The sequence below is a fragment of the Apteryx rowi genome, unplaced genomic scaffold (genome assembly GCF_003343035.1).
Source record: "Apteryx rowi isolate R43461 unplaced genomic scaffold, aptRow1 scaffold_166, whole genome shotgun sequence".
Lineage (NCBI taxonomy): Eukaryota > Metazoa > Chordata > Aves > Apterygiformes > Apterygidae > Apteryx > Apteryx rowi.
Window position 1 is genome coordinate 493,772 of NW_020447930.1, and position 25,441 is coordinate 519,212.

Here is a 25,441-nt window from a genome sequence, read left to right on the forward strand (position 1 = left end):
CATATGCCAAAATACAAGACAAGTCAATTGAAAAAGCCCATGTTGGTGGCACAGGAAAACCAGCTGCCTGGAACAAAATAAGCATAGGTTTGTTTAAGCTGGCAACAAAAATGATTCTTGATTAGATCTATTTTAAAAAACTAGCAGAATCTGCTCTCTAGGTCAGGGTGTAAGCTGTCAGACATTGTATATGAAGACTCACTTATTTCTAAATACATTCATTCAAACCATATTCATGAGCCTTTTTAGTTTTTGCTTTAAGCAAGTACTTCTGTGACTGACTCTTACTGGCACCTCAGTTTAATTTGGGTGAAATCCAACCTTGTGCAGACTATGACATGAAGTCAGTGCGCTACTTCAGTCATCACAATAAGAACAAGCAGGATTTAGGGTAGTGGATACTTACTGTGCTGGCCTTTGAAGAAAATGCATATCCAAAATCTCTTCTAACTTGACATTTAGTTAGAAAGCCTAACAGAAGAATCTTTGAGAAAACCTCTGCAGGAAGACAGCAATTTTATCCCTTGCAGTAATGCCTCAGGCTTAGCCTTTAGTAAGAAATATATCCTTCTGCATTCTTGTTTTAGGAGTTAGGGAGGAGGTAGGTCTAGAAACAGAGGCACAAAGCAGATCAGAATCAATCTTTACCTCCAAGAAACTTAAAACCTTTACCTGGAGGAATGGCTGAACGCAGAGTCCCATTTTCAGGAGGAATGCAAATTGGTTTTCTAATGATTTCTCCTTCTAAGACTGTTTTATGGGGAAAAAAAGACTCTGTATCCATGTGGTGTACAGAAGGTAAAGAAATCAGCTGGAAAGAGAAATTAAAATGCTGTTTTATGGAGCAGCAAATATAACAGCACAAGGATTTGTTGCTTTTCTCTTGATAGCATTCTAAAGGACATGATGAGTGCCCAAAGGTGTAAAGTTAATTTAGGTTTTAAACAACCTTGTGGACATAAGGTAATTTCCAAGAAGGAAAGCAACAGCAAAATTGTAATGCAAGAATTTATTTCTTTCGGGTTTCCCAATTCATTTTTACATGGCTAAAGCTTCTAATTAATACCGCTTCAAACAATTGACAAATTGCTACTTTTTTTCATGTCCAACAGGAAAGGCGAAGTAGGAATAAGTACAGGTTCAAATGATTGTGCTGCCAGGTGTTGTGATGGCAGCCTTTCTTGTTAACAAAAACCCCCTTTGAACAAGTACTGAACCGGTGAGGTGGATATAACTGAAGTGATCTGTCAGGTTAATCATTTCTCTTCTTGTATCGTAGATATTTTGCTAGATGATGTCACAGATGGAGCACTCCACAAAGAAGGCCATAGCGTGAAAATTTTAGTCACTATAAACAAGGGCTATAGTCGAGCCAAGGTAAGTTCATTATCCAAAGATCTAGTCACAGAATTATAGCTCCAGCAAATCTTGAAGTGTAGTGGCTGAAGTCCTTTCACTATTTTCAGCCATGAACTAAATGGAAATATCCTAAAGATAGCACTTCCTTTCTCTGTCATCTGTATATGTTTAATACAGTCAGTATAATACATGCTAATAATATCATGTAGCCTCCTCCTGTCTTTGTGATGGCTCACACACTACCAATTCTCAGTTTAATTAGTGGTGAGATGTTCTGGGACCTGCTATCTCCATTCAAATGTGGTTATAAATTATATGTATGCCTTGGACCCTAAGGGTGCAAGAATGAATATGCTGCTGAAGTAATCCATCTGGAATCACATTGTCATGTTTTCATGTTTTATATTGTAAAAGTATTATAAATACAATGCAAATTTTAGTTGTTTTCAGCTTTCTCTAAATACAGATGCCACCTAAGAGCAGAGTAAGATGCTGTGTTTCCTTCCTTATATAGATGTACCACAGTAATATTATTGTTACCTATTTCTGGCTCAGAGATTATTAGTAAAGTTGTAGCATTACCTTCTGCTTAACATTATTTTTCCTTATTGGTAAATTTAGTTTTAGCCCAGTTTGTGAAACTTCTGTCTTTGTAGGATCAAAAAACACACGCATATCTGATAGGATCAATTGGAGTTAGCGGAAAAACAAAATGGGATGTTTTAGATGGTGTAATCAGACGCCTCTTTAAGGTAAGACACTGACAAATTAGCTCAAGTATTAATTCAGTATTTTTTCTCACTTTAGAAAAATTCTGTATATTTTCTTTTCTCTTGCCAAGTCTTTTTTTTTTACTTATAGCTGACAGCACTGTTAAACTTTATTCTTAATGTTGTTGTTCTTTTTTCATGATTATAGGCAGTTCTCTATTGCATGCGACTTCAAGAATCTTCTTGAAATATGACTTCATCTGTATGTGCCTGTATTACTTTCATTCAGTGACCATATCTATTTTTATGTCTTATGTTTTCATATAACTTCAGGAATATATTTTCCGAGTGGATCCAGCTACCAGCCTGGGCTTAAGCTCTGACTGCATTGCTAGCTATTGTATAGGGGATGTAATTAGAGCCCATAGCCTAGAAGTGCCTGAACTGCTGCCTTGTGGATATCTGGTTGGAGATAATAACATCATCACTGTGAACCTGAAAGGTAAAACCACAAGAATATTTTTGCAGATATTGTATAGTTCTTCACTGCATTCCCCCATCCCTTCATTTTCTTTTAGACTTGATCTTTCTGTAGCCTGACCCCTACCACAGTGGGACATTTTGAGGCAAACCCAAGAATAACCCAGTTCCGCAGGAGAAAACTGAAACATTTCAAAAGCTGCAGGGATTTGCTGTGGGAAGGGAGAGAGACCTTCAAAAGAACTGTGCATGTATTGATGTGACAATTCGTAATCCTTGTGGCTGTCACTTTGGCCTTTTTCTATCGTGATTGCCTGTAGTGTCTGAAACACATGTCTTTGCCTCACTGAGCCTTCTCTTCATGTTTACTTTGATTTCGTTTCTCCCACCCATCTAGTCACACTGCCACTGCCACTGTTTAATTTTTTGGCCCAGTGGAAGAATGTAACTATTTCCAACAGTAATGAGAACCTACAAAAGAGTTTGATTTAGGCAGAAGTATCTTACCTGCTTTCAGCGTGGCACAGACATCATCAGGCACTGGGTCAAACCTAAACTTACCTTAGCAAGGATGGAGACAAACCATTTTCCTTTTCTTTTGTTTCCAGGAGTGGAAGAAAACAGTTTGGACAGTTTTGTGTTTGACACATTAATTCCTAAGCCAATTACCCAGCGGTACTTTAATTTACTGATGGAGCATCGCAGAATTATTCTGTCGGGACCCAGTGGCACAGGAAAGACCTATTTAGCTAACAGGCTGGCTGAATATATAATAACTAAATCTGGCAGAAAAAAAACTGAGGATGCAATTGCAACTTTTAACGTAGATCACAAGTCAAGCAAGGTAAGTTACAGTTGAAATGGTAACCTATTGCCTGATTTGTAGTGAGGACATAGCGTAGATCCTATTAATTGGCATACTGTTTTGTTGCTCATTTTTCATCCTTTCCTACAAGGATTCAGTCTCTAATCCCATGAGGAATGAAGACCAGGTCTCTCTGTTCTAAACAGCTTTGAAGCACTGTGAAGGAAACCTGAATTTTTGCTCACTTGAGGAAACCCACCTTAAGGATAGATGCAGAATGGAAACCCACGTAACTTCCGTTCTTAGAGTGTCTAACTCCTTTGTCAGAAAGGCTGGGTATATAGTAATGCTGGTCTAACTGACTTTTTTAAGAGTGAAAATAGAGCCTATTCTTGGCAGAGATTTGAGAATGAGGATTTTCAACTAGTAAGTTGGGTTCCATTTCTTAATGGACACTGTATAAATACTACTGCTGCCATAGTTTTGGAGCGCATCAGTCAGAATCTGACAATGCTAAAATTACCTCATGCATCATATCATATTCACAGTGATTTACTTAGCCCAAATTATCAAGCTTCTAACATGACTACTGTGCTACCCACAGATAATACTATTCACCTGTTATCCTAAATTGGGTATTCTCCTAACTTGGTACCCAGGAAGATGGTCAGAAAATGAAAGGTTTTGCCCAGGGCTTTCAGCTTTTCACAGAACATAATGAATGTTAACATAATATAAGAAGGAAGAACATACAGATCCCAAAGGGATGGGAGAACCATTCCAGTAAAAACAGCTCTTTTCAGTGTCTTTATATAGATGATTTGTGATGCCATTTACTTTGGCAGGGAAAGTGTGCATATTTTATTGTTATACCGTATATGCATTTATAAGGGAAATCTTCCCACAGAGGAAAGAGCTTTGAGTTGCTGCTAAACTGCTTGTTGTATGTGGTTTTTTTTTTTTTATTCCTATTCTTTGTTTCTCTGAAGATTACATAGAACTTCTGGGTTTATAATAAAAAAGAAAAAATATATCATTGTCAAATGCAGAGTGTGCTTGAATAATACAGATGGTGCTATTCCTTGGAAGAAACCCATGATTTTCCCCATAGAGATACCTGGTCATAAAAAGTCAAACAAAAAGCATTCTTGAAATAAAAAAAAATTACATGTTCCCATTAAAGAAAAAAAGATTTTGCTACCACCGATCCGTGAAGTAAAATGACAATAGGAACATTGTCCATAATACCGAGTATTCCCAACACTGACAAAATTAGATACCTCAAGGGATACAGCTGTAAAACTTGACTAGCCAAGACCTTCAAGGGCAAGGAAGTGTCAATAAAAATATGAAAAGTTTTGATTATAGAAAGTTTTATTTTATTCCAGCACTAAGTGGCAGCCAGGCAGATAGCTGACAGAAAAAAAAAAATGTTTACACAGGGAACTTTATTAAGAAGTGTGATACAGTATCCTCAAAAGATTGAACAGATTTTCAGTGAGAGAGGTGAAAGGAGATATCTGAGGAAGCAGTTCAGTATGCCTAGATTGGGTAACAGTTTGTTGTTTTTGATATATGTGTGTGGCATTCATAAAATTGGAGGTCCAACAATTAACGTGAATATCTCAGCCTGCTGGAAATAGGATATTTTATTGCAGCCTATTTCCCATTGGAGATAAGATATTTTATCAGCAGGTTCCTGAGGAATGTATCCACCAAATAGGAGTATGCATGCTTCAGTCTCTTGCCTTATGTTTAGTGCCTTTGTTTTTCCTAGCATATGACTTCAGTATTGCCCTAACTAGAAGCAGGTCTTCCTGCCTGTGCTGATCCAGCTGAATTATCCACAGTTGGGAAACTCTGTAACAGTTTCTTTATCTTTCTGGAAGTCTCTTCCACTGTAATTACATACACGGTCTAATCGGTCTAATCTTTTCTGTTTTTCGTTAATTCTGCTAAAGGATCTGCGACAATACCTAGCTAATCTTGCTGAGCAATGCAGTGCTGACAACAATGGTGCTGACCTCCCTGTGGTCATAATTCTTGATAACCTCCACCACATCAGTTCACTAAGTGACATCTTCAATGGTTTCCTCAATTGTAAATATAATAAATGGTAGGTTTCACACACCTTAACAAACAGTTAAAAGCTCTTTGCTGGTTTGCAAAATAAAATGTCCCAGTGGAACCTTAGACTCTCTTAAGCTAGATTGGGAAAGCCCTTATGCAGGTCCTTAAATCTAAGTGCTTGTATAATTTTCCCCTTCTTCAGCCAAATACTTAATATGTCTGCTTCACTTTATTTATATGACTCCCATGCACCTCAGTGAGATATAAATGTAGCACTGAATTTAAGGATGGATTTAAATGTTTGACTGGATTAGGGTCTTATTCCTTTTGCCCTGTCAGGTCATACAAGCTCATAAGTACTATGAGGAGAGGTTATGGGAGAGAAAGAATAAATGCACATTATAATAGTGGAATTTGAGATATGTGTGAACCCACAAACCATGCTATGCAAAAGCAGCTGTATAGCTGATGGACTTGCGTTTCCTACAGTTTTCCTGTGAGCCATAGTAGTGCAGATGTGTGAAGCTGGCTGACTGTCCTTTATTGCCAAGCAACAATAAAAATAATGGTTTCTGGAAACTTCCACTGGCTTATTAAATAGGATATTTCTACTGTAAAAGCTCCATCATAGGGACTGCCCTTCGTAAAGTCACTGTATACTATGTCTTACTCATGAGATGCACTGGCTTCTGAAATTAAAACTCTGAGCCTACTACAAAGTAATGAGGTACACGAACACAAGTTTACCTCATTTCTTGTTACAGATGGGTATTAGTAAACTATAAATGTGCAGAAAGGGGAAACATGCAAGAATAAACATACCAAAAAGAGGTTAGTTCAGAAATAGTTTAAGTCTAAAACACATCTACGGTCTGTTTTCAAAGTTGGCCTAGTGCAGATAAGAATAAAAAATATTCTCTGAATATGTGAATGGGTTTTCCCTCAACAAAATTTCCACCTGAATCTGCTACTTTTCTCTTTTCAGTCCCTATATTATTGGAACTATGAACCAGGGAGTTTCTTCTTCACCAAATCTGGAGCTGCATCACAATTTCAGGTACATTCACTCTGTATTTACTTTGTGTTTGCACAGAACTCTAAAACTCCCTTCTTCCCAGCCTGGGTCTTCCACAAACATCAATCACAGTGGTTTAGCTCCTATGACTCTCCTATATTGATAACTCTCAGAATTGTGTTTTTCCTTCTGGTGAAAGAAACAAGATCCCTTTCCTGTATCTCTAGCATGATGCTACAGTTGTTGCCTTCCATTTATCTTCAGCGCTGTCCTGAATTCTAGCTGAAACCTGTAATCATGATTGCATTGCAGCAGTGGCAATAAGGAAAGAATATAACCTGGTGGTTTATTAGAGCTATTTTATGTTTGTTGGTTCACCAGCCTTAGGAGCTCATGACATCATTTTCATCTGCATGTTCAAGAGGATATGGTATATTTGCTATTCATTGCTACCTGACATTTATCCTTTCTTCCCAGGTGGGTGCTGTGTGCTAACCACACAGAGCCTGTTAAGGGTTTCTTGGGCAGATACCTGAGAAGGAAACTGATTGAGACTGAAATAGAAAAGAACATACGCAATAATGAGCTCATCAAAATCATTGACTGGATCCCCAAAACATGGCATCATCTCAACAGCTTCCTAGAAACGCACAGCTCTTCAGATGTAACCATTGGTGAGTCCTGGCCCAGTAGTTTGAAATAAGGATGCAGGTTGAGCATAGTAGAGATTACTAAAGGCTGAATTTGCTTTTTGAAAGTTATTCTGTCCCAGTCTACAATGGGAAATGCAAAATCACTCTGGGAAATTTGCCTGGTTAGCATTACCAGCAAGACTGAAAAGCAAATGCAAAGTTTAATGAGAAAGTATGTATTCCCTAGTATTTCTGTCTTGGTTGCTAAAGACTTTTAAGTAAATGATCATCATTTTAAAAATTCAACACCAAAAATGACCATAATAGCAAGTTTTCAAAGTTTAATTTTTTCCTGCTTTCATATTGCAGCGCAATTACAGCAATAAAAATAATAGGTCTGTCAGGTGGGAGATGTACGTATACCTGAGGTCTTTTAGTGGGTAAAACTTGCAAGTGTTCATCAGACCTTAGGATTGCGTAAAGTGACACTAGTTCATTTTTAGTAATAGGAAACTGATAGATCAATAGTTGTAGTCTCATATTACCATTTTCTTCATTGGAGTCGCTCCAGTACTAATTTTTCTTTAATTCTGTAAAGATTATTTTTAGTGTGTTCAACTTCTTCAACATTTTTAATACACAACTTGACTTCTCAGGTCCTCGCCTTTTCCTCCCTTGCCCTATGGATGTTGATGGCTCCCGAGTGTGGTTCACAGACCTCTGGAACTATTCCCTAGTACCGTATCTTCTGGAAGCTGTGAGAGAGGGACTTCAGGTAAATCACTTACTTCAAAGCAAATTTTTGTATTAGTTTCATAGGCTTTCTCCAAGATAGTTTTAAGCAATGCATCCAAGTGTTGTGATATTGTATTTACAAGAAAAAACGTTGTGGTAGGTTTATAGAAAAAAGCTTTGGACTCGTTTTGACTTGCTCTTACCCTAATATATAATTTGGCTATATTTTATCCAGCACTAACTTATCTTAGATTTTTATAAAGAGAGTTTCTCCTCCGTGACTGCTGGAAGGCTCTTCTTTTTCCACCATTTGAACAGACTTCACAGCAATGCTGAATACAGCTCGTATTGCCTCCCTGAGTGAAGGCAGCCTCAGCCTATCACTGTATGGAAGAGCTAACAGCCCCTACAATGTGTAACGAAAGAGTTTTGGTCTGTCTAATCCTCTCCCACATATATATATATATCTAGGCATACAGGCATGTGGAGGAAAGCTTGTAAACAAGGATATTTTCACCATGCAGAAAGGATTTGTTTACTGGCCTTATCTAACCGGATAGAGAGAACTTGCTCTTTGGCCCTGGTGAACATGCAAGTCAGTCCCTTTTTTACCCTTGCATCTTGCACCACTGCTTGTATTTCCTCTGGTTTTGGTCTCTCCACTTTCCTTTCCCTGTAGGGCTAAGGTTTCCTCCCTGCTGTATTCTCATCATGGATAACTGCTGTCAGTTCAGAGTGTTTTGTTGTTCCTCCATCCTGTCCTCTCCAGAGCTAGGAGTTAGCAGCACTTCCATTCTCTTAACATTCTCCATTACCACACTAGTAAGGTTTTTTCTACTTTAATAGGAGGGCTGCAAATAGTTTTACTGTATAGCACTGTATGTTGTCCCACATAGGTGAAGAGTTAGGACCATTGCTTATCTCTGGAGCAAACCTAAATCTTGAAATTAATCCAGACTTTTTTTCCAGTTTCTGTGTGAGTTTCTTCCTTTTATTTTCTTTTTATGCACTGCAACCCTATGAAAAGATATATTGTGGAAAGGCAGTTTTTTGCTACACATGACTCTACTGACACTAAAAGAAATTACTGTGCAGTGCGGAGGGCATTGTTCTGGACCAGTCAAAGAACTGTGTAAGCAGTTGCAATTTCTTTATCACCTTGTGTTGACATGGTGACATACTGATTAGGTGGAGGTTTAGAATCTTGCCTGTTGAATATCTCATGCTTTCCTAAAACTGCTCCTCTCTCTGGGAATTAGAGAGTGTTTAGAGCTTATGCAAAAAAACCTGCCAAATGTCTGATAGAACAGCCACAGTGAGATTAACAGTGCTTGTTTGGACCAGCTATAAAAAAGCAGTGATACTCTTCATGCTCATATTTTCCCAAATATACAGGGTACCTACTTAAATGAAAAGTTCAATTCTAGAGCAGAAGATGGCAGCAGACAGAAGAAAATACAGTGTTTCATGAACCTTTCCAATTTTTAGATGCTTTGGATAACTTCCATAGAACAACATTTTTAATGATACACAGAAATCTTTTGTATGATATAATTAGGTGTTCCTAGATCCAGAGGAGAGTGGACTTTCTAGCCTGGTACTTAGCAAACTCATATGTCAGACCCAGAATCTACACTCCTTGCTCCAGACTCCAGAAAAGATTTGATCTCTGTTAATCCCAGAATGAAGGAAATGCTGCCTCCAGCCTGGAGTTAGCTTTCTACCTCCCTGCAAAAACATTTCCTCTTGGCTCATTTAGGCAGATCCCTGCTAAGCAGCCTAGTCTCTGTGAAGTGCATAAGGGGGGATACTGAGTACGTATCCCTGTGCATACTATAGGGAAATTGGCTGCCTAACCTGGAGCTCTGCATTCAGCAAGTGCCTGGGAGCAGGTGTTGCAGTGATAAGCACAACTTATCTCTGTGGCTTTAGCACTAAAATCCTTAACTATTTTATTCCTCATTAGGAGTGCAGCCCATCTGAATGCTCCATAAGTGTATACCCTGCCAATATGATGCTGCTACTTGGACTGTCTGAGGCTGTTTATGCTGGGACAGATCACAGAAAGCACTCGTGGACGCTTCCCAAGCTCAATGTGTCGTTTTTACTGCAGATAGCATAGCTGAAGGGAATTTGTAAAGCAGCAACCAAGGATCTCCCAGTTAACATGTTGCTCGTGAACTGCAGTGAGGTGTTGGGGGGGTSGGGGGGGGAGGGGGCGCGTTTTACTGAGGAAGCTGACAGACCTCCTAAATTTGGAGAGTTCTCGCTCTTCCTTCCTTCTGCTCTCCTTCTGGATTTGTAAGCATTGCTGTGCTCCACAGTAGGGAAATCCTGGCCTTCATGAATTTCTTCTCTGAACCTTGTGAAAGATCTCAAACTTAAGCTGTGGACCAGATGTCTACTCCTGGATCCGGTTTTGCTAGGAGAAGAGAACAATCTGTCCTGGCACTTCCTCATTCTCTTCAGACAAAATCAAATTAACTTGAATATTTTAGACAGAGCTGAGTTAATTTTCACTGATATGCCTTAAGCGAATTACCTAACGGTTTTGTTTCATGTTGTATCAAAAACTTGTAACTGTCACTGTTGCCTTCGAGTGTCACTAGTTACGGAGTACTTTTCAACTTGCAGCCATTGAAAGAGCACTAATGGAGCTGAGGTCACTTGAATATCTGATCATATCTGAGTGCTGAGCACTTTTGAAGCAAACAATTTACTAAAAAGGTTTAGATGTGTTTGATTACTTTTTGTCTGCTATTACAGCTGGTACTGAAAACGCTGTAGGATAAAAACTTATGTGTTTTATCCATAATACAGATGTATGGTAAGAGGGCACCTTGGGAAGATCCCTCCAAATGGGTAGCTGATACCTATCCATGGAGCTCTGCATCTCTACAGCATGAGTGGCCATCATTACTTCAGTTAAGACCAGAAGATGTTGGGTATGAAGGTTATACATCAGCAAAAGAAGGAACAACATCAAAGCATGTCCCACAGAGTGAAACAGAAGGGGATCCCTTGGTAAGATTTAAACTTTGGGAAAAATGCTCTGCAGTATGTACTTTACTGCCACACATTAAATTGTACAATGTACAGTAAAGAATGTACTGTTTACCTGTTCCAATGTGGTCTTTTAAAATGAATCTTACTATAATTTATAAAAAAAAATGATAGGAATGAAAGGAAAATCTGTCAAGAGGGAAGATATCACTATCAAGTTAATGTGTCCTTAAATTGTATGCATTTCCCATCTGCCCAGGAATGTGTGTGGTCTTCATCATGATAATGTCTGGGTACTGCTCTTAAGCAATTTATTAATCGATTTATTCTAAAAACATCTTTTTGGGTTGGGCAATTTGTCATCTACATTCTACAAATGAGGAACTCACATTATCTAACTTGTCTGTCGTAGAGAATTTAGTGGAAATGCAAATTCGACAGCCATCGTCCCCTTCCTCAGAACACTTTAAGATAAATGATGACTGTATAACAGTCTTAATGTATAGGGAATGCAAGTGTGGTGACATTGAAAGATAAGAGGTTGATTTCCCTATAAGCCGTGTATTGTTTCATTTAAATATGATCCCAGATGTCTGGGTTTACCAATGCCTCCTCTGGTAATGGAATATTAAATTGCATATATTGAACTGCTATTCTTTTATAGTACTTTCTCTGTAGACTGTCTTCATCATAATTCATAATACCATTTTAGAGGACTACCTTCGGAATACAATGGAATGGAAAGGGAATTTCTCAGAGCAAAAAGGATTGAAATCTTAGGAGTGCTAAGGAAATGAATCCATAGCCCCACCAAAGTGTTCAGTCCCCCAAACCAGACCTTGCATCCTGAAAAAGTGTAGAGAATCAGCTCATCTGACCCCCTGTCTCCCAGTACAAAGGCTCTGGGGTGACTGACCCTGTGATTTGGGCTGCCAGCAAGCATATTGGCCAGGTTTCCGGCACGTATGCATCACCTTCCACTAAGCAATATATGAAAATGCTTAGGAGGCTGAAGAATTCAGTAGCCCATCACCCTTGCTCCCTACCCACTGCAATCATTTGCTGTTTACAGCTTCCTATATTTGAGTAATTACGAGAAGCTTGAAACTTCTGCGTGTAGGGCTTGCCCCTGCCTCCGGGGGAGCTGATGGGAAGACAGACAGTGACGCTGGGGGAACAGAATCACAGCCAATGATTTTATCTGTGGAGCCAGGACATTTCGTATGTAGGCTATATTACACACCTACTGCATGTATCCTGCATCCTCAAATATGCATAGCTATTAAACTTACAGCTAAAGCTACCTGACAGCATTAAACAATATTAAACACTGCTCAAAGTCTAGAGAAAGCTTTACAAACTGCAGGCTTGAGACCATAAAGATGTAAGGATTCCTGAGCAAACCTGAAAAGGGGCTTAACACTCACACACAAAATACCTCTCCTTCTTCTGGTTTTCATTCCTGTTTTCTGTAATGACAGCCTATTTGTTCTTTGAAATACATTAAAATGATGTTAACATTGCTTGCAGCCCTGAGTATGCTGGCAGGAGTGGATGTTTCATAAATAAAATCCTGATCATTACACAGAGTTAGGTGTCAAGCATCCAAATAATTTTCTGGAGCTTACTGCTGGTTTTTATGATTTTTCAGATGGACTTCAGGTTCCAGCAATGCCCAAATGAATTATGTGGGGGTTCTCCCTCTCCTGGGAAGGAGGGTCTGTTGCTGCTCCCCTTGCTGAGGTCAGCTCCTCAACAGCAGATGGTACTCTTTTATGAAGCAGCTGGCCTCAGTCCACCCCTCGCTCGCTGCCTCCCTGTCTCTCTCTTGCAGAGGGGGCATGTTTGTGTGATTATGTTTTTAGTTGCTTTTCCAATGTATTCTGTCTACTTCATCCAAAAATTATTTGGAAGCTTGACTGTTTCCAAATACAGGCCCAGATGTCCAGCTGCGATACGGCTTCCTTCCCCTGCCTGTGTTGCAGCTGCAGCCACAGCCGTTCTCACCTGTGAATTAAAGAGAGTTACCAGGCAGCTCCATTATACCCCCCTGGCTCTTTGGACCTTTAAACTTGCACTTCTATTTAAAGACCAGAAGACAGTGAAAAGGGTGCCAGAAGGAGCCACTGATACCTCGCCCTTTCCAAATTCCTTCTGTGTGGTCCCCTCAGCTAGATACCCACACACTCCATACAGCAGGGGAGCTTTATTAAATTTTAGCATGGCTGCTGCAGCACTGAATGAGACAAGTTTATGAAAACATTTCCTTCTTCTTTCAGATGAATATGCTAATGAGGCTTCAAGAGGCAGCCAACTATTCGAGCGCACAAAGCTGTGACAGTGATAGCACCAGCCACCATGACGATATTTTGGATTCATCCCTTGAATCAACTCTCTGAAAGAGACAAACTGTGGTGGAGGATCATGGTAAAATCTGTTTCCACTAGACCACTGCCAGTATTAAAGCAGCACGCCGAGGTCCCTGAATGAGAATGGTGTGTCGTAGGTAGGCAGGAGACCTAACTCTGCAAAGTCAGGAAGAAAAATTGAAGTGGAAAGCTTGAATTAGTTTAATTTCAAGGCATTTCAATATCTTGGAGCCAAGTGAAACTCCATTTGTCAACTGGAAAGGGCCCTAGATCAAGGGCATCTAAGCAGATTGCACATGTGTTAGCCAAACTGGAATTTTTTTTCCCTTTTCTTCTCTCTCTCTCTGCCTCTCTCTCTCTGTACAAGTTTACAGTGCAAACTTGTTTGGTTTCTTTTTCCTTTAGTTTACCCTGACACACTGCGTGAACAATGCGGTCTTCTAGTTCTCTTCTAACCTCTCTTGTGCCACATGGTGCTGGTCACAGGACTGCAGTGGTGTTTGCGTTGTACGCTACTGCCCATTCCAGAACAGGTCAAAGATGATGATAGTAACTCAGAAAGCACAAACAGTATTGTGCAATCACCAGAAAACATGACTGTGATATGCTGGATAAGTGCCAATTTAATTCTAACTGCCATGGTCACGGTGATGCGCTCCATCAAGTTTTTAGTGTACGAGTCACAGATTTTATAAAGTTGTTTTTACCACAAAGGTCTTTTTTAACCACCTGCCCACTCCTTAACAACAGTTTTATACCAATTATTAACCAACACTGATTAAAGGCTTTTTAGGGCTTCATTTGTTTGAGCCTTTTCAGTGAAAGAAGGAACATTTCCTATGGTGCTGTCTCACTGCCTTAAAACAGATTTCTAGAACAGTTTTACAGTTGGTTTAATTCCTAAACCATTGGTAATTTACACTGTTTTTTTCTTCATTTACTAATGAGAAAATGTCAGTTAACACAGTAGCCTCATATCTGTATATCATGATTTTTTAAAGAAATGGATAGGAGAAAGAACAGTTGCTATATAATATTTTTATCTTGTGAATAGATTGCTCTGCCTACCCTCAGAAATATACAAGGAACCCAAACCCACTTCCACTGCCACCGAAATGCTGAGAAAATCGGCTCAAATACATTTGGTCCCATGGAATGGAGTTTTTGGAGGACAGATGTTTTGAATTCTTATCCAGCAGAGCTGGATGCACTTGATGCAGCCTGAGCACAAATATTTGGGTTTTTTTTTCCCTTTTTCTAGTTTTAGCATGTTGTTTTGATTGCTATTGTTGTACATGAAAAAATCAGCATAAAAGAACACTGAAGCAGTGATGTCCACTGTGGAAGAGGAAGAGTTTATACTGTAAAAGTGGGTTGGTTTTGCACAGTCTACTGGGTGGGTATTGTAAATATTAAAAAAAAAAGAAGCCTTGCACAAATCAAATCAAAAACAAGCAAACAAAAAAAATTGTATTTTATTCTGTTGGTGTTAAGAGATGTTTCACTTGCTGAGATTTCCTGTATGTTACAAACAAATACAGAATGCAAACCTTAAAAGCTGTTATTACCTGGTGTGTTTGTCCTGTATTTACAGTTGCTATGACTATGCAGGAGCTATCAAAGCTAGAGTGAGCATGTTTCAGTTTCTATATGAAACCAATACATTTTGGGGGGAAAAAATCTGAAAATGTTTTAAGTGCATATGCTATGGCAGGCTACAAACAGATTGCATTAAAACTGCTCAGAATACTCGGAAATGCTCTTTTACCACAAGAGGCATCTGGTTAAAATAATTGCATATAAACAAGAAGGTACCTAAGGGCTTTGGCATTGTGTAGACATGTACTGTACACCTACATGGATGTTACCTTCAGGATGTGCAATTGGTGCTATTAACTCTTTGTGGCCACCCTGTGGTCACTTGCTGTAAAACAAAGATAAATCAATGCAGTTTTCAAATGGCACTGAGCTGCATCACTGAATCTAGAGGTTCCTACACGGTGCTATTGCCCTAATAAAACTCCAACTGATTTTATGCAAATAGGATTCAGTCAGACCAACATTATGCCCCCCAAATCTGGATCCATTCCTGTTGTAAAATGTCAGCACATACATCCTGACCAACTCAAAGAACTAAAGGAAAGCTGCTCTTTCCTGTACCTGTGGTCTGAGCAAACTTGCAAATCTTTTCCTGCCATATTTAACATACAAACACACGATATTACATATACAGAACTTCCTGCAATGCATCTCAGTGAGTTCACCTAGTTTACAACTCAGAAATTGTTTGTGAAACATTTGTCTGTATACATTTTATATTTTGTACATTTTTGATGTAACATATCATGTAAATAGACAGAAACAGTGAAATAAATCATCTGAAAAGTTTTGTAGTCTTTGTAAAGCCCTAATAATAAGTATTTGGTGTCATCGGACTTAACTGGATGATGTATTTTCTATTGGTTTATTGTTCCTCTAGCTTGTAAACCAGCTTGCGTATATTTTTTTGCAGGTGTGCGCACTGTATCTGTCTAAATTATTACTTTGCCATTAAAGTGGAATTATTTATTGAAAACACAGTCTGGTGTTTTTGCAGTCAGGACCACTTAAGGGTCAGATACTATTTCAAACATACAAATGTATAAACAAAATGACAAACTGAAGGATGTAATTTTTTATATTCAGCGGAACTGATCTCTGTAAAAAGACAATTAAGTACACTTTGTAGTTCCAGTGATTCTATATTATTCTTGAATGATTTTTCCTGTGTTGGGAACAGGTTGTGCAGTTCAGACGTGATCTCACAGTCTCCTCCTCCTCGAGATTAGCTTAAAGCGCAAGGGTATTGATTTCAGTGGTGGTAAACCTGTACAAAACTGGTGCAGTATTATGGCTTATTTTCAAACTTGAAAGATTTAGAGCTACCTCCTCAGCAGGTATAGATCAATACAATTTAATAGAATTCGAAGAAAGCAAGTAGAGTTATGTTAGTTGAGCTAGTCATAGATTTTGAGACTGGAAGAGATCATTATGTTCCTGCAAGCTGTAGCACCTCAGCTCTAAATCTTAGCAGCAGGTCTGTAATTTCTCCTGAAATTGTCATGTCCCTTGAAAGACATTTAGACATAACAGTATGGAGTAGAAGATCTACCGTATCACTGTCACTGTGGTTATTTATTCACTGGTTTGGTTTGTTTTATAAGGGCTTTACTTGTAGTTAGATCTTACATAGCTTTTTTATTCAAGAGAAAAATAACCCAAGCAGTCTTTTGGTATGCCTTGTCTTCCAAGAAGCCGGCTTTCTAAGGTTCCTTCCAAGAAGCCAGCCACCATCAAAAACATCTTTTACATTTAAGTGAAAGTCGTCCTTGCTTTTCCTTTTGCTACAATAAGTAGGTTGCTCATTCTTAGCTTTTCATGATAAGGCATGCCTCCCAGGGCTCACAGCATTTCTGTAGGACTTTCTGAACACTTCTAGATTTATCAGAATCCTTTCGGAAGTGTGGGGACTAGAGCTGCACACTGTATTCCTGTGATGATTTTACTTATGCTATAAGCAGAACTAATATCACCTCCCTACTCCCACTTCATATTTTCCCTGCTTAGGCTTCAGGGGTGACATTCACTCGCTTAATTGCATCATCCTACCAGAGACTCCTGTTCAGTTAATTATCTACCAAACCGCTGAGTTCTTTTGATGTTGCATCATTTCAGAATACTTTGTCCAATCCTGTCTGTGTAAATGATGATTTTTGTTCCTCAGATGTGTGACTGCAAATTTATCTGTATTAAAACAGGTTATTCAAGTCAGCCCACCCTACCAGATGATTCAGATCTTTCTATACAATTGGCAGCTGTATAATTTACCACTCCACCAACTTCTCTGTCTCCCATCGTTTTACTTTGCCTTTCAGTTTATAGATAAAAGTAGTAAATAACGTGTCAAGAACAAATCCCCATTGAATCCTGCTAGGAATCTCTGTGAAGATTTCTGTTTTACAGCTACATCTTTAAGTCAGTTATTTCATTTGTACCCCAGTTAATGTGGGTATGAATATCAGAATGCCTTTCAGAACCATATGTGTATAATATTATAGGAAATACATGAAGAATTACATGGTTTCTCCAGCACTGTAGGTCTCTAAGGATGTATTAGCTTAACTTCTGTTGAAAATGCCGTATGCAGAGCTGGTCTTAGACAGAAAGGGGAAGGAACTAGGTGACTTTAGAGATCTCATTCGGTGCTACTTTCCTATAATTCAGTGTTGCAGTCTTTGCATGTTATCCAGCTGCCATTGCTTAAGGGAAAAAGTATTTAAAATATTTAATTGTCAAATTCTTTCTGTGTCTACTGTGTGAGCATTTGCACTTATTAGCTTTTGTCTGGAGACCTGCCTGGTGAATACCCAGTTTCCCAAGACAGGAACAGGATAGCCTCTGAGAGGAGTATTTTTAGCGAGGTGCTTGAGACATTGCTCTTGCTTATGGAAACTCTTTTTTTATTCCACCATTAAATACCCACTGTGTTTCTCAGCATGCTATACTTTTTCTTGATAACTGAATAATGTCACACAAATTAAATGCTACCACTATGTTTGGCAATGCAAGAGCTACAAATGTGCTATCATGGGAGAAAAGTATTGCTGGGTAATAATACCAATAGCAGAAAATAGAATCTGTCATGAAAGATAAATTAACTAAGACCCAGGCCATGCGACCTTGCCTTTCTACAGTAAATTGCATTTACTGTTCTTTGTTCAACTACAACCCTAAACAAACATTGATAAATAGCAATGAGTGAGCACACTGAGTGAAGTAAAGTCCTGTTTTTAGTAACAAATTTCATAAATTAAATAATGTTTTGTCTTTGTCAGTGTATCTACTTGTTTCATATGCAGTTTTTATTAAATCATATGATACAATTTAGGAAACTAAAATATGTCCTGACAATTAAATGCCAAAGCTGAAAGAAAAGGCACCTGGTAACTGCTGTGTAACAAAATAAAGCATTTACATGATGACTCATAACCAGTGCTAATGATTTTATCATGCCATAAATGGATGGCTCTGAAAGAACAAAGAGGCAGACAAAATACTTATTAGCTATATAACCAAACCCCAAGGACTTTGTGAACTCTAAGAAGTCATTTAGACTTAGTGAACTGTATTCTAGCACTGATAATTCAATGCACCTAAAATATGTGCAGCTAATCCTGTGTTCTGCTCTCTACAACAAGTCCAATGACAAGGACATGCAGACTGAAAAAGACTCTACAGTGCAACTGTTAATTCAAGTTAGTTGTTCCACTCCTGTAGGCTATGTACAGTAAGGAGCTACAATTTCTGTACAGCAGTCCTTGAGCTACCAGAAGTAATTGGGTGGCAGAATAAATAATTTAGCTCCATCATTACTGCACTCTTCATACAACTGTTGTGATCTTCAGTCTATCCTGCCCCTCCCTGTCCAGGTCAAGCTAATAGCATGGTGCTTGGATTAGGCTTACAGACTTCTCATTGTGGCTGGGGAAAGTCATGCTGGAGGCAAAGTCTTACATCTTAACTAACATTACAGGGAAAACGTATTTTTCAGCTAGTGGAAAAGAAAAAATATCTAAAAAATATCTAAAGAATATCTAAAAGGTATGTGAGGAAACTTTATTGTCTTATTAGTAATTGCTGTGATTAGTTGCAGTATTACTTAATGTCTTTTTATTACTGCTTTCATAGCACCAGTGTGGCTCAAATATGTTATAATGTTTCTGAAGTCTTATAGCTGTGTAAAAATTTCTGCCATTAACAAGTTATCTTTCTAAGTTTAAAATAATACTGCTTGTTTGAGAGTTGGTTAATACCTTGTTTCAGACCACCAGCCTATTTAACAAACTATATCCACACATGGTACAAAGAGACAAGAGTCTCTGACTTTAAAGAAAATATTTAATGTTCTTATGTGCAGTAAGTGATATTCTTGTAAGTGGTGTGCATGGACAGGCTGCATTTATTCACATAGACAGGTGCTTTGCTAGTACAGGCCCTAAAATGGAAGGTTAACAGAAATTAATCCGAAAGGGCCGACTGTATTGTGGCTGGCAGGGCCCATCAGCAACTTGAGGCAGAGCAATTGCTGGGGAATGGGGCTGGAGGGGGGCGAGCGGGGTGGTATTTATAGGTATTTCAAGCAAATTATCTTGAGAGCTAAAATCTTGTAAAAGACTAAACTCTTCCACTCCTGTTATGGAGTTACTGAGGTGCATGCTTGGGAGTAAGTAAATAAGATGAGCTTAAAGTTTTTAAAATTCTTAACACCTCTCCTTAATTTCTGTCTTGAATATAGAGCTAAGCATGTGCTGAAGTGCTTTCCTAATTCAGGATTCAATGCCCGCAATTCATTCTTTTGTAAACCACTCTCTTTAGGGGATAAAATGGTCAACTAACTGCCACAGTATTCAGCCCGAGATTTTTTGTAGAGACTGTGCAGAATATTATGCTTGAGAGTTATAATTCAGTTGCCTGCTCAGGCACAGCATTTAGCAGGATACCATACTGCTAATTCAAATATTCTCTAAAGTTGAATAAAACCTTCAGCCTACATTGCTGATCAGAATGGAGAGGAGCCGCCTTTGCTGGAGTGGTGCAGCTGGTGGCAATAAAGCTTAAGTGCCTGTTGGTAGTTACAGGACAACAGAAAGGTTGCTTCACCTGGAGGAAGATGGATAAGCTATAGCATGTGTTACAAGGCACACTGAAAGAAATCTTTCACGCTGGAAAAACATCAATATCATTCAGCTGCTACCACGCTTTGCTGTATATTGGAGTCAGCCAGGAAACTTTTATAATTAATCATAACATTATTTTAGCAGGTATCAGATATTTGTGGGTTTTCTGAACTATGCAGTAACTGAAGTATAAAGTAAGGGCTGAGACTGAACACAAACCTTTTACATGCTTGCTTCAAAGGCCATGTTATATTGAAACTCTCTACCTAATGATCTGGGACACCCTATGGTGAGTGGAAATTACACCCATACCCACAGAAAGCTCTGTGCTTGCCCCAAACTGCTGAGTCCTGGTTCTGTCCTTCCTCTGGGGGCAACCTGGGGGAGGATACAGAGAAAAAAGGATCTCTGGTTCATTGGCCTATTCATGCTCGTAAAAAAAATAAGCCAAAACCCTTTGCTGCTGAATCTCTCCATTCAGTTTGGTTAGCAGACCTGCCAAATATCATGCTACAGCAGGTCGGGAAGTTTCCAACTAAAGCTGTCGCTTGAAGCCAAAATGCTGCACCAAAGATTATCAGCGTAAACCAAGTTTAGATGAACCCCAAGCAGAGGTTATTTCTGGCCCTGTTTCCTGCCAGCTTTGGAGGCAGCTGCAACCGCAGCAGGGCTTTCGAGGTCCACAGCTCCAGCACGGTTCTGCTGGGCCCCCCTGGCACGGGGCGTCTTGCTGCAGAGCTGAGGAGCCCCTGCTGGTGGGGGCTTCGCTCCCAGCCCCACAGCAGCCAGCTGGCAGCCCGGAGGCCCCAGCGGCCGCCAGAGCGGGTGGTGTGTCTTGGCTTCCCAACCCACTCCTCAGTGCTAGGGAGCTACCCAGGCTACCTTCAACGCTCACGGAGAAATGCACAGCATCGCCTGGAGCTGGAGACGATCTAAAGCCTTCAGGGCTTGAGGAAGAGGCAGGGAACAAAGTAGGTGGTTGCTGTGATGTGCTCCAGACAATATGAACAAACCCGCTTTTTCTGGAATGAAAATGTGGAGCATTTCTTTCTATTAGAATTTTTTTCCTTTTATTCCAAATTATTAGACACGCACGCACACACACACAGGAATTTTCTGTAAAGGTAATTTTTATATGAAACTGGCTCCTTTGGTTTTAGTACAGGTTCCTTAACAGTTCATTTAGGCTGCAGTTGCAAAGTTAGCAGCTGAGCAGGGGCTGATTTGCTTTTTTTTGAGGCAGATATTCCAGTGTACTCTGGGAAGTGCTGTTCCCATAGCAGGGAAGGCACACGCACGGGTAACTCAAAGCAATTAGGTTTTAGCCTTCTTTTTTTCCTCTTGGATCCTATTTTAGATGAGAAAACAGCTCCTGGCACTGTCACATTGTCTTCTCTCCCTCTCCATCCCCCTCTCACTAAGCATGTCCCTTCTTCCATTTCAGCCTTTCTTGTATGTTCTCCTCTTCTCAGTCGCGTCCACAGCTACTCTCTGGTCAGCTCTCCTCCACTCCGTCGCGCATTTTGCTGTCGGTCTCCTTGCTCGCCGGCGGGCAGCTTGCCCCTCAGGGCGCGTGAGGAGGGCGCAGTGTCCATCGCTGGCTCTGCGCGCCGGACAGACGTCCCCAGAGCTGAGCAGCGAGCCGCGACAGCAGCCCCGGCAGCAGCATCCTCTCCTGGTGGCTGGCTGAGCACCCGCTGCTCTGCCAGCACGGCAGCCAGCACCGTTGCAGCAGCAGGAGCCTCGGGGAAGGAGCCCTGTATTTCCCCCATGGCCAAATGTTTGTGGTGAAAAAGCTGAACGACTTTTGAGGTCCTGGATCCTCACTGCTCCTGTCCATTTCCATGTCCCACCATCTCTGCTGGCAGAGAGATATGAAGTTAAAAACCACCTTTTACTGGGGTTTAGTACTCTGTCTGAAATAAGTAGCTCACATTTAGTAGCCTAGAGGAAGCATGTGGGATGTTAAATAGGAGACATGCAGCTAGCTGGGACCTAGGAAAAGGGGATTAGAGGCTCTGAACCTCTTCTGCAATGCTCCAGCTGTGTTTGATTCTTTTGAAAAGATTTATATTCTCTTGTTTTGTTGTTTGCTGGAGGAAAAGTGGGATATCTGCACTGCCACTGCAGTGATACGTCACAGGCCAAGAAAGGTGAATTTTCACAGTAAAAAATGGAATTCTGATGCAGTTTCAGAGATAACAAACACAAACATCTCATCTTGAAAGTGAACCAAAGTCTCTTTGGCATTTGGAAGAAAATTAGAAATAGTCATGTTACTATAGTGATATTTGATAAGTAGTCATTAGCTCCAGGCAGACACAGAAAACTGTGTTTTCCATAGCTGTCATTGGAGTTACAATAATCAGATAATATTATTAAGTACTTGCCTAGTGCTTTTGAAGCATCATCTCGGAGTACTTTTACAAAGGTCAGGATGAGCATTATTACAAGAAATGAATGGGAAAGAAATTTCATTAACAGCAGAGGGGTGCAGACAGCAATAAAGCAAGGCTTCATGCGTAAACCTGTGTCTCAAGATGCTGCTAATGAATAAAGCCCTGGAACTGACTGACATTCCTATTATCTATTATTCTTTTCTCAGGAAGGGGTTATATATAATGCGTAGCTTCAGAACATTTTGTGAACTGTCATCACAGAAGCTATTGTTTTCAATAACAAAAAAAAAGATGTTAGAAAAGCCTTTTAGACCCGCATAATAGCTTCTAGAAACTATGCAACTTTTGTTGTCTGTGTATGTGAATATACACAGACAGAGGGAAAAGGTCATTGGATCTGGAGGTTTCAGAGAAGTGGATTTCCCAGGGCTGCTGATGTTAACTAAGCGACTAAGGAGCGTGAATTCTGTTTTCAATAGTGACTTGAGACTTCTTAAGTAGTCTTTGTATCACCCCTAAAAGGTCTTTAAATCTATGGTTGTTTGTGACAGTTTTGCTCAAACTCTTTGTGCTTAAGGTTCAATGTGACAAGGATAGATATTTCAGCTTAGATTCCCAAAAGCATTTAGGCCTCTGGCTTCCAAATTTCAACTGTCCCAATTAGTGGGACTAGAGGCCTACATGCCTTGGTAGAGCAGGGATTTCCTCTTTGCCTTCGGGAAACAAAAAAAGATGAATCACCCCATATACTGTGATATAATGTTTTGTCTGCAAATGAGGTTTCCAGGCAATTGCTAGACATACATTTTGGGATCCTGTTTTTCTAGTCTGACAACAGTAATCTTAGATATAACTGGTTTGCTGACTAGTCTAGTCCAGCTACAAGTCAAAAGACTCCATTTTATCAGGAAATGGCTAAAACTAAAGTTCTGGCAGCAGCAGCAGCTTCTGTAACTCCATCAAACTTGCTCAGCCCAGCTCTTCTCAGGAGATGGCAGCAGCAGCATTCCTGAGATGGCTGCAATCACTCCCATTTACTTTAGGTGACATGAGGAGCAGAGCAATATTTTGGGCAGGAAGCAACTCCCCCTTCCCCTGAAAAATCCTCCCTGCAACCATGTGGAGTGTTATACTCGGAAATACAGACCTATAAATGTTCCACAAGCAACGCTGGGAATGTGAGCGATGGTGGAGGGCAACAGCTTATGAAACACCCATTAAAGTTGGAGTTAGCTAGGCATTACCTGAACATTTTATAGATAACCCAAAACAAGTGCTTCCTTTTGAGTCAATCGAACAAAGGCATTTTTAAATGATGCCGTAGCAGGGCAGGATGGCTGCATATCACTGCTGCCAACTTGCCTGCAAAAATCCATTCGGCAGGCAAAGCACGGGGCTGGGGGTGAAAGGCTGGAGCAGGCAGGCTGCGCTTCATCTTGGGTGGTGAATAGACCTCCAATTTTCCCTGGGAGATGATGGGCAGATGAGGAAGCCAAGAGGAGAGAGGCAATAAAGCGGAAGAATCAGGCAGGGAGTACAGAAGTTCCTTTTGTTGTTGTTGTTTTATTTTATATATGTTCTGATCCTGTGTTCAGAGCACCTGAGCATTTATGTATAATGACCAACATCTATCATGTCTTATTTGTGCTCTAATCCTTCCCCCACAGGGAGGAGCAGGGGAAGAAGTGTTTTGTCTTCTTAAGACATCTTCATTTGTCTTTCTTTAAATGCATGTGTTGCTGTGAGGCTGAAAGGTCAGATGTGGGTCTCGCTTAGGCAGTAGTGGGTGAGGAGCTCTGTGACAGCCTGCCTCCCCGGGGAGCTCACGTCGCGGCGCAGGTCTCCCTCCGCAGCCTGCATGGCCAGGATTTGCCCTTCCTCACCAAATTCCTGTGCACAAAAGGGGCAGAGTCTTCCCCTCGGATGTACAGAGTCTTTTATATAGCTTGGACCCAGCTTGGAGGGCGTTTTGAAGATATCAGTGCATTTAGCTTTCTTCTAAATGCTACAGAAAGCCTGTGCATAGCTCAAAGACAGGTTTACTACATTTGCAATATCCTGTGCTGAAAAGGTTGACTGTGTCAAATGGAGTTTTCTAAGGCCTCAGGACTTCATGCTCAGATAAATCACAGGGCCTTAGTCCAGCTGACAGGTGACAAAAGCAAGAGTAAGCAAGCCTGTGCTCTCACCCTCTGCTCTCCTTGCCAGCTGGAATTTGGGTTTTGCTTCAACCTGCCGTTTTTCATCTGTGCTTTGCTCACATCCAAGTATGAGGCAGTATTGGTGGGAATGGTACAGTTACCTGTGGTAAAAGATAAGTAATCTGTGTTGTTTACATAGTGTTGCACATGAGTCTGGACTATCGACTAATTTTTCCTGATTGAGAAGGAAAGGTCTCTGATTATTAATGTCATGGCTATTAAAAAAAAAAACTAAATAGAAAAAAATAATATCACTGCATTTTTTTCCCCACTCAGTTCATGATTTCTCCTTGGCGGAATCCAGCAAAGGGAAACAAGTTTTGCTGCACACAGATGACAAGTTGTCTCAGATTCCTGGCCAGTCCCGCCATCCATTTCTGCTGTCCTGAATAGGCCACAGGTTGCTCAGAGACAAGATTGCTGCCCAGATACTGAGCTACTCTTGGGGCTGTTCGGATGCACTGGTCTGGGTTAGATATTTAACATAAGTTGTTATTATTATTTCCTCTTACCTGTTTCCACCAGCCTCTTTAGGAAGCTGGCACACCACAAGGGCTGCCTAATGCCCACAGAGGGAAGGGGGAACAGGGGCAGGGTTTGTCCCAGGACACAGCAGGAAACCCTTAGATATGAGGGTATGAGATACACCTGGAAGTGAAATACGAGAGGGGCTAGGAACTGCAGACAAACCACTTGCATTTCAGCACGAAGGGACCTGAACAGTGCCTAAGTTACTTATTCATGTGCTTGGGATGCTAAGTGGGAAAGTGGGAAAGTAAGAGTGTGTGTCTTCAGAGGTGAACTTCTACTTTTCTCCCCTATGCTCCCAAAAGAGGTGGCTCCTTGGAAGGCCAAGGTCGGTGACTTCTGAGAAGGCAAAACATGCATGTTTTCTAGAGTGATGTATTTTCCCCCTATCTAGAGCAGGCATGTCAAGGGCTACACTT

General features: G+C 40.3%; 1 protein-coding gene across 2 annotated transcripts in view; it reads left to right on the forward strand.

Annotated features, from left to right (window-relative positions):
- The window catches only part of NAV3 (neuron navigator 3), a 280,708-nt gene extending 266,117 nt beyond the window's left edge, over positions 1-14,591 (forward strand). For both annotated transcript variants that reach the window (XM_026060183.1, XM_026060184.1), the window contains 10 exons: positions 1,280-1,377; positions 2,016-2,111; positions 2,403-2,571; positions 3,158-3,393; positions 5,316-5,470; positions 6,410-6,481; positions 6,917-7,113; positions 7,728-7,846; positions 10,627-10,830; positions 13,089-14,591. In XM_026060183.1, the coding sequence (XP_025915968.1) occupies positions 1,280-1,377; positions 2,016-2,111; positions 2,403-2,571; positions 3,158-3,393; positions 5,316-5,470; positions 6,410-6,481; positions 6,917-7,113; positions 7,728-7,846; positions 10,627-10,830; positions 13,089-13,208 (1,466 nt within the window). In that variant the 3' untranslated portion in view covers positions 13,209-14,591. The remainder of the gene's footprint in view (positions 1-1,279; positions 1,378-2,015; positions 2,112-2,402; positions 2,572-3,157; positions 3,394-5,315; positions 5,471-6,409; positions 6,482-6,916; positions 7,114-7,727; positions 7,847-10,626; positions 10,831-13,088) is intronic.
- The last annotated feature ends 10,850 nt before the right edge of the window (positions 14,592-25,441 follow it).